At 43.8% G+C, this 9646-nt stretch overlaps 1 protein-coding gene across 1 annotated transcript; it reads right to left on the reverse strand.

The window, feature by feature from the left end:
• Positions 1-286: 286 nt before the first annotated feature.
• Positions 287-7672, reverse strand: LOC146762516 (trypsin I-P1-like). The gene is made up of 7 exons (XM_085527837.1): positions 7417-7672; positions 3697-3783; positions 3062-3076; positions 2818-2983; positions 2019-2272; positions 1117-1253; positions 287-526 (listed from the first exon to the last, which is right to left on the reverse strand). The coding sequence occupies exons 1-7, from the start codon at positions 7670-7672 to the stop codon at positions 377-379; spliced, it is 1065 nt and encodes a 354-aa protein (XP_085383963.1). The 3' UTR covers positions 287-376.
• Between the last annotated feature and the right edge of the window lie 1974 nt (positions 7673-9646).

Raw genomic sequence — 9646 nt, forward strand, 5'->3', positions numbered from 1 at the left:
CTGTAGCTCACCACACTCTTTCAGCTGCTTTATGTGGATGTGTAGCATTTGACTACATGATTATAAACAGAAAATATCTTCTACCCCAAAATGCTTGTACATAACCGACTGAAGGACTTCTGAAGTTAAGGCTAAAAAGTTTTCCAAGATTCTTCCAGTTGAGAGACACTACAAATATTAGATAGATCCATAGATAGACAGATATTGATACTACTTGTCTGTGTTCCCCAAGTGATAACGCATGGAAGAAAGCATCAGAACTCTGCACAAAGTAAGGCTACCAGAAAATGTTTATTTTTTGTTAGTTTTTGTACATTTTGTTCCAAAGCAGAAGGAAATGAGGAGGAGGAAAAACAGGTCAGGTAAAATGAGTGTCTCAGTTGGAAGACATAGTTGATTGAATCCAGGAAACATAATTGCAAACCTTAGTGTAAACACCAGGATAACCTTTTTGTGCACATCCATAGCCCCAGGAAACAATACCCTGAAGCTGTCCGTTGCAGACTACTGGACCACCGGAATCCTTCTGTGCAAATAAAGATACAGGTGCTCAGCAAGCGTTATCAGCAAGAAGCCATATTCCATATCATAATCAAACAAATTGAAAGGGATCCACAGAGTGGAAAAATGACCAAGTGTATGGACAGTGTTAAGTAATGGGTGGAACCGGTGACTGAGAACCTGGACAAAGGACCCAGTTAGCCCTGCGAGCAAAGGTGATGATAATTCAGCTGTGTATGAAGAAAGGCTGGAGCCTGGCTGCATCTCACTTAGACCTCATTTAAGGGATGACTGCCTCTTAGGAAGACTCTTTTTCTAGAGATCCCTCCATGGTGAAGCTTTTCCTGCAAATCTGGAATCTTCAGATGCTAGTGAGGAATTTTTTTCCCTTCCCATATGGCACTTCTCTATTGTGCCAATCCTTTTGTCATCACACCTTTCCCTTTGTATTGATCTGTTCAGTTGCTACATCATCTAAATAAGCAACCTCTACTCTAAGGCTCCATGGCTAGTCAGAAAATGGTTTCAAACATGCCACCGAGTGTCTGTCATGTGGCATCATCCCCTGCTAGGGGAAGACAGGATAGGAACAGGTAGGAGTGGCAGATGTTTTACCTGGCAGGAGTCCTTTCCTCCATTCAGGTATCCTATGCAGATCATGTTACTGGTAATTCGACCAGGGTAAGCGCTGCTGCACTGGCTTGAGGAGAGTACAGGGGCATTCAGGCACTGCAAGATATCTGGGTATCTAGCTACAAGGAAACAAAGAGAAATTATTGTTGGTGTATCTGCAGTAATTTCAGATCATGGAAAAAAAGCATCTTTCATTACAGAAAAGTCATTGCTGGACACACTGATTTAGCAGTTCTCATTTGTCTTTTAAGCTGTAGCTCTATGTGTTTAGATGAGACAAATTCAAGTCACGGGCCCTCTGTTCTACCCTATGTCTAGAAAGTAATCAGATGGTGGCTTTGGAAGTAAGAACTCCTCTTTCAGATCATATGGGGAAGAAATCTTGTGCCTCAGGCAAACTACCCCCTCTTCTGGTGCAGGTTTATTTTGGTCAGAGAATTAGAAACTGGTCTCCACCCACACCTCTGACCATCAGTGGGAGAGAGTGGAGCTCTCCTGAAGCAGTTTTAGATCCACATTCACATGTTTTTGTGATATTCTCAGAACTCCGCTAATTAAATCACTCGTGCTTGGACCTGAATAGCTGATGGTGCCAGGACTCAAGATGTGCAGCAATGTGGACATCTTAGCAAGGGGTACTTAAATGACTTAAATAATGTCATCTTCCCAAGACAGAACAAGATTGCAGATCTTAGAAAGTCTTGCTGTCTGGGCAGCGGAATGATTGTTGTCCTGCATGGACTGATCATTTAAAATGCTTCGCCAAGAAGGCTTGCCCTGCAGCACTTCTCTTTTCTTTACCCTGTACTGTTTGGGCTTAATTGTGGGGTCTTAGACTATCTCCAGGGTCCTCAGGATGCTATCCGTTCCCACCCAGCACTCACTGCCACTGCTGAGTGTGTTGCCCCATCCGGAGATCAGGCACGATGTTCCAGTGGTCACACAGCTGCTAGGCAGAGGAACTGTGTTGACATAGGAGTTGAGTGTGGCTGGTCTGGAAAGTTTGATGAGCATGATATCATTGTTGAGCGTGTCGGAATTGTAGCCAGGATGGCGGATGATTTTAGCTGAGCTAATGGTCTGCTCGCTGCCGTCTTGGGATGCCAGGTTGTATTCACCAAGCTTCACTTGGATGGAACTGGAAAAAAGGAGGAATGTCATTTACTTTACTGCCACAGCCATCATGGGTATGAGAAAGCCGTCTATCAGTCACTGTATCTATTAACTCTTTTCATGCTGGGTACTTTTCTTGTCCTTCAACAAATTCCAGGGAGCCACACTGAGATCTTATTTCCAGTCCTGGTGGTGAATTTGTGAAGGATTGTTTTGTGACTAGTAGAAACGTTCTGAAAGACAAACTGGTACCACCATGAGGTCATTCCTCTTCCTACTCTACTCTAATTAGGTTTTAACAAACTAATGCAGTTTCTAAGAGACCACACTCATACCTTGCTAGATGACCATGTTGTCGTTTCAGAGAGTACTCTGCATTCAGAAAAACATTTGCAGAAGGGGCAAACCTCTTCTGATGTAACAGCCCACCTTTCTGAATGACCACTCATTTCTCAATTGTCTTCTGTGAGAACTGGGTTATTTGTATACCCGTATCTCTCAGCTCTAAGTTCCTGTTAAAAGTGATCTGAAGAAAAGAGGTAGGTTATGGAATGTATGTTTTCCACTCACGACTTGTAGCAGTGAGCAGCTGACAGCACCCATTGGCTGCTGATGAGAGAACCTCCGCAGAAGTGATACCCAGAATTCAGAGACACCTGGTAGGGTACAGCGTTCTTTGCACAGCTGTAGCCTCCCACAATCTTGTCATCGTCCCCATCGCTGATGGGGAGGGCAACTGCAAAATAAGAAATTGCAGAGGTTAACATCCGGCATAAGGAACTCTGTGTCCCAGTCACTGACTGAAACAACTCACGTAGAAGCTCTGGCTCTACAAAAATACACAATAGAAAGTCATGATCAGCTCTACGAGATATTTCTTTTCTTCTCTCTAAGATGAGCTGATTGAGTTTAGGTTAGCAGCCTGTCTATTTGTGTCTAAAGCCCGGGATGATGTTTCCGCAGTGATCTTAATAATATAGAAATGCTGTTGTTGGATAAGATGAATGGTTTGTCTATCCCAGAATCTTGTCTCTTGTTGCAGTGAACAGCAGACAATGAAATTACGTGACAAATCTTCAGTGATATTCCCTTGGAACACTCCTTCATATTCAAAGAATTTACAGCAGCTTCAGGACTTTCTGAGTAAGAGGTACGTTCTAATTCATTTTTGGTGGAGGAGACAAGAATATATGTAGTCTTTTTTTTTTTTTTTTTAACCTCTGTAGGCATTTTATTATCCTTGGTTCAAGAACAATGAAGGCATTCATGTTTGGTGAAAGAAGGTATTCTGTATGGATAGTTAGTAGTAAGTAGAAGTGGAAGCGCTCTGCCTTACGCCTTTTGCAAATGTAAACTCAGCTTTAACTTTTCACGACAGACTGTGCTCCAGAATTCCTCAGGAATGAGTTTCATTTTAAACAGCAAAAGCAGAAGTAAAAGTGCACTCACCAGCCACACCCACGAAGGCGAGAAGCAGTAAGTATTTCATGATCTTGACACAGCCTCGATCCCAGACTGGTGGACTGGCAACGGGTGCTGCAAGAAATATATTCTCTGAAATGGCTTATCTTTAACCCAAGGTTTTCTGCAGGAAAATATAACAGTGGAAATCTCGAAGATCTAAACATAGGCACTAGAAGGTAGTGACAGTCATTACAAATAACATAGCAGTTAATCATAAACCTTTCCTAAGATACAGAGCTATCTTCACTTATTCCAAAGAACAACTTTCAAAATAGAGGTATATATTTTTTTGGAAGATGAGTGGTTTCTTATTGCACCAGTTCATAGTAAACCTTTGAGATCTCTCTGTGCTGGTGCTGTCATAAATAAGAAAGCTGGATTTATCCAGAAGCTGAACGCTGTATGTAGTGGATTAAAAGATACTGTACATTTGTTGAAGAAATACATCATTTCTATCCTTTTCAAGGTCTGCTTTTAATAAATTTGTTTTCCATCATATGGAAGGAAAGCAACAGCATCTCCTAGTTTTCAATAGGATCAAATTTTATTCCTTTCAAATGTAAATTTATTCCTTAAATAAATGAGAAATAAAAACACAAAATCCACTGGGATAGAGAGAGACTGTTGTAAGCAATTTGAAATATTCATACAAAAATATAAACTCAGTAAATGAATAGAATCAGGGTCACCAATATTAGATAAGGAAGTGAGCAGAAGACAACGAATGGAGATGAATAATTGGATATGCTACAGAGTAGACTCACTTTGCAGGAATTCAAACATTACAGATACAGATCATATGGCCTCATATTAGATGTCCTCCTTTTCATGGATAGGAGCATCTGTGCAATACAGACTTCTTTTATGTACACATTTGGGCACATCCAGAAGAATGGGGTTGGAATAGGGAAGCTTGGTTAAAATCGGTCTTTATCATAACTGAAGCGGCATACAGGTTGATCAGGATGGAGGTTCATTGCTGGAAAGTGTGTAAAGTACAAGATCCGGGAAACCTTTTTGCTCTGGAACCAGTTTCACCTTTTTTTTTCATCATGGGCTCAACACTCTTCTTCTCTGGCAGGCAGACAAAGTTAAGTTCAGTTGCTTCTTGCAGTTAATCCAGTCCAAAAGCCATTTCTGAAAGACTCACATCTCCACATATCACTTCTGTGGGCCTTACACACCCTGGAAACCTGTGATCTTCTGACTCTATGAGCTGTTCAGCGAGGAGCATAGCACACCGTTCCTTGCAACCAGGGAGCACTGTTTTGCTCTGTACAACAACATCAGGGCTATGATTTCCTCACTGCTTGTGTCAGGAAAACAAAACACAATGAGGAAAGTACTGGGACAGCATTGTCTCTCACATACTGACTTGCTTACACACTTCTGCCTCTTCTTTAGAGATCATTTTTACCATGTTCAGTTGCCATTTAGGGCTTATTACAAGAGATTGCACTGGCCTGTGAAAGCTTTGGGAATTCTGTTTTATGACACATGCACTAAGCCAAACAATCACTGTGGTGGCTACTTTGGGAGTGACATCTGAGTAATTTGAGTTGTTGTGGTTATTCTTTTCTCCTGTAGTAAGCAACTAGTTCCTGAAAATCGCGATGTTGCATACTGTTGTATCTCACATCTTTTATATGAACACTCACAGAATCACAGAATCACAGAATTGTAGGGGTTGGAAGGGACCTCTAGAGATCATCGAGTCCAACCCCACTGCCAAAGCAGGCTCCCTACTCCATGTCACACAGGTAGGTGTCCAGGCGGGTCTTAAATATCTCCAGAGCAGGAGACTCCACCACCTCCCTGGGCAGCCTGTTCCAGTGCTCCGTCACCCTGACTGTAAAGAAGTTCTTCCGCACATTCGTGCGGAACTTCCTATGCTGTACTTTCATCCCATTACCCCTAGTCCTGTCCCCACACACTACCGAAAAGAGACCAGCCTCACCACTGTGGCTCCCACACCTCAGGTATTTATAAACCTGGATCAAGTTCCCTCTCAGCCTTATTTTCTCAAGGCTAAACAGACCCAGTTCCCTAAGTCTCTCCTCATAGGGGAGATGCTCCAGGCCCTTCACCATCTTAGTGGCCCTCCGCTGGACTCTTTCCAAGAGATCTCTGTCTTTTTTGTACTGGGGAGCCCAGAACTGGACACAATATTCCAGATGTGGCCTCACCAGGGCAGAGTAGAGGGGGAGGATCACCTCCTTCGACCTGCTGGACACTCTCTTTTTAATACACCCTAGTTTGCCATTGGCTTTTTTGGCTACAAGGGCACACTGCTGGCTCATGGTTAATCTGTCGTCCACCAGGACGCCCAGGTCCCTCTCAGCAGAGCTCCTCTCCAGCAGGTCTTCCCCCAGCCTGTACTGGTGCACGCAATTATTTCTACCCAGGTGCAAGACTTTACACTTGCTTTAATAAACCTCATCCGGTTTCTTACTGCCCAGCTCTCCAGCCTGTCCAGGTCTTGCTGAATGGCAGCACAGCCTTCAGGCGTGTCAGCCAATCCTCCCAACTTCGTGTCATCAGCAAACTTGCTGAGGGTTGTCACTATCCCCTCATCAAGGTCGTTGATGAAGATGTTGAACAAGACCAGACCCAGTACAGACCCCTGGGGGACGCCGCTAGTTATAGGCCTCCAGCCAGACTCCGCACTGCCAACGACAACCCTCTGCACTCTGCCAGTCAGCCAATTCTCGACCCACTTCACCGTCCACTCATCTATCCCATACTTCCTCAGCTTTGTTATAAGGATGTCATGGGGGACAGTATCAAAAGCCTTACTGAAATCAAGATAGACTACATCTACCGCCCTCCCCCTGTCCACCCAGCTAGCGACATCTTCATAAAAGGCCTCCAGGTTGGTCGAGCACGACCTCCCCTTGGTGAACCCATGCTGGGTACTCCTGATAAACTCCTTATCACTCAGTTGTCTAGAGATGGCATCCAGCACAAGCTGTTCCATCACCTTCCCTGGGACAGAGGTGAGGCTGACTGGCCTATAGTTACCCGGGTCTTCCTTCTTGCCTTTTTTGAAGACTGGAGTGACATTGGCTGTCCTCCAGTCTTCAGGCACCTCCCCAGTTCTCCAAGATCTCTGAAAGATTACAGAGAGTGTCTCAGCAACGACCTCCACCAGCTCTCTCAGCACCCGCGGATGCACCCCATCAGGTCCCATGGATTTATGGACCTTAATGTTTCCTAGGCACTCACGGACCACCTCTTCCCTGACTAAAGGGAAATCTCCCATTCCCCGGACTCTCTCATCAACCTCCAGCGTCCGGGATTCCTGAGGGAGAGCCCTTTCACTAAAGACAGAAGTGAAGAAGGCATTCAGTATTTCTGCCTTCTCAGCATCCCTTGTTACCAGAGCGCCCCCCTCACTTAGTATGGGGCCCACATTCTCCCTAGCCTTCCTTTTGCTGTTAACGTATTTAAAAAAGCCTTTTTTATTATCCTTTATCTCCTTAGCTAGATTCAACTCCAGGTGGGCTTTGGCCTTCCTGGAACACTCAAAAATAGCTCTTCAAACTCAATAACTTAGGATCTCTTTCCATTTCTCATCTCCCAGGTATTTTTAGTCTAGATTAGCAAGTGCTATTGCAAGGCCCTGTGAATATATCAGTAACCTTCTAAGTCCAGCAAATAAATGAGACGGTTATAGACTAGTCACAGCTGTGCACTTCGCATTACCCAGTAGGAAACCAGCCAGATCTTCAGTGGACGCTGTCATCTTGAAGTTCTGCAGTCGCAGTGCTCTATTCCAGTTCTGAAAAACCAGTTTCTCCCCAGCAGTGCTTTTTCCTGCAAGCTTGAGGTGGCACTGCAGAACAAACAACTGTTTTGAGAACAGTTCTTTGAGAAATAGTTGTTCTGCTTGTCTTAATGTTTTCTCGTCTTCTTTTCCAGATGAGGAGAAGGCCATGGAAGCTGTAGTTACAGGAACCATCGTACACAATACATGCTTAGAATAGAATTGATTGAGTTGGAAGGGACCTTTAAAAGTCATCCAGTCCAACTGTCCTGCAACAAAAAGAGGCATCTATTGCTAGATCAGGTCGCTCAGAGCACTGTCCAGCCTGACCTTGATTGTCTCCAGGGAGGGGTTATCCAGCACATCTCTGGGTTCCCTGTGCCAGTGCTTCAGTCCTGTTTTGTTTTGTTTTGTTTTGTTTTTTTAAAAAAAACAACACTTTTTCCTGAAGCCCAGTCCAAATCCCCCCTGGTTTATTTTAAAATCATCTCCACTTGATACTATCCTGTTTGATAGAATGTTTTCTATCTGAATCATTTTGAAAGATTCTATTTATTTTCAGCAGGCACTCTTAAAACAATGTGTTTGCTTGAAATTTTGCACAGGAAGAAGCTTGGTTTTCAGCACAGATCTGGCTTCTGTATAGATCATTGCTATTGGCTTAAGGGAAATGCAATCAGACCTATATAAGTATGTCCCTCACCACAGCATGCTCTCTGGCTTCTGAGGCAGCAGTGAGAATGCGGACAGTTTGGTGCATGGTCTTGTACTTCTTTGGAGCAAGTAAGCCATCAGCTGTGACTTCATGCCTGTTCTGCTGAGGGAAAAATGTAGTCTGCTTTTTGACTGTGTTTCTTTTGCTTTGTCTCACAGGAGCTGAGATAACCCAACCCTCAAGTCTGGTGCTGAAAGAAGATGAGAATGCTACTCTGAGATGCAGTCAAAATGATAATCATGATTATATGTCCTGGTATCTACAGCAGCCAGGGAAGGGCCTGCAATTAATCTATTATTCATATGGAGAAAATCAGGATTATAAGGGTGATGTTCACACTGGTTACAAGGCTAAGAGGTTAGGCAAAGAGGACTTTCATTTAGATATCGTGTCTGTAAAGAAGAACCATTCAGCTGTCTATTTCTGTGCCTCCAGTTTGGACACAACACTTCAAAGTCACTTCCTTTCTGTACATAAACTGCTCCTCTCCAGTACCCTCCCCCAGAAGCTACTGCTCTCAGCACAGGATACTGGAATGTAGGCCAGCTGGATCTTCATAGGGCAAAGGTTGCTGAGGAACTGGACCAAGAGAGGTCAAACAGGTTCAATTTAATTGCTGAATTCCTCTTTTCTGATCAGCTCTTTATCCTCTGTCACTTTATAACAATCCTGACACTTTGTTAATCAATCCAGTTATGCAGTGATATTCAGTGTGTGTGGAAAGGCTGTCCTGATTTCAAGAATTCAACAGAAATAGAAACTCAAGCGAACTCAGGAGGTGGGATATAGTAGTATGCAACCTGATGTGAAATCTCATTCTGGAAAATATAGATTTCTTTTATTTTTTTTTTTTTTTTTTTCCCCAGAAATTGCTTACACAGTCCAGCTTTCTTCTGAATGAAACATCAGTTTTACATGTGCTACATCTATTCCTTTATGTCTCATACCTATTTCATTGCTACAGCCTGTTAAGCTGTAAGACAATCTATGTCCGTTCCGTTTACCCCTTCCAGGTAAATATTTCTAGATGATGTGCTTGATTTGTCAAGTTGCCCGGAACATATTATGAACTAAGATAATGTCACTTTCTTATACCACCTTGGAGCTAGAGAGTTTTCTACCCAGACTTTCTGATGCACCAGTACAGGCTGGGGGAAGAGCTGCTGGAGAGGAGCTCTGCTGAGAGGGACCTGGGCGTCCTGGTGGACGACAGATTAACCATGAGCCAGCAGTGTGCCCTTGTAGCCAAAAAAGCCAATGGCAAACTAGGGTGTATTAAAAAGAGAGTGTCCAGCAGGTCGAAGGAGGTGATCCTCCCCCTCTACTCTGCCCTGGTGAGGCCTCATCTGGAATATTGCGTCCAGTTCTGGGCTCCCCAGTACAAAAAAAAAAAGAGATCTCTTGGAAAGAGTCCAGCGGAGGGCCACTAAGATGGTGAAGGGCCTGGAGCATCT

The sequence above is a fragment of the Coturnix japonica genome, chromosome 1 (assembly GCF_054131305.1).
Source record: "Coturnix japonica strain WE chromosome 1, WE-NBRP24, whole genome shotgun sequence".
NCBI lineage: Eukaryota > Metazoa > Chordata > Aves > Galliformes > Phasianidae > Coturnix > Coturnix japonica.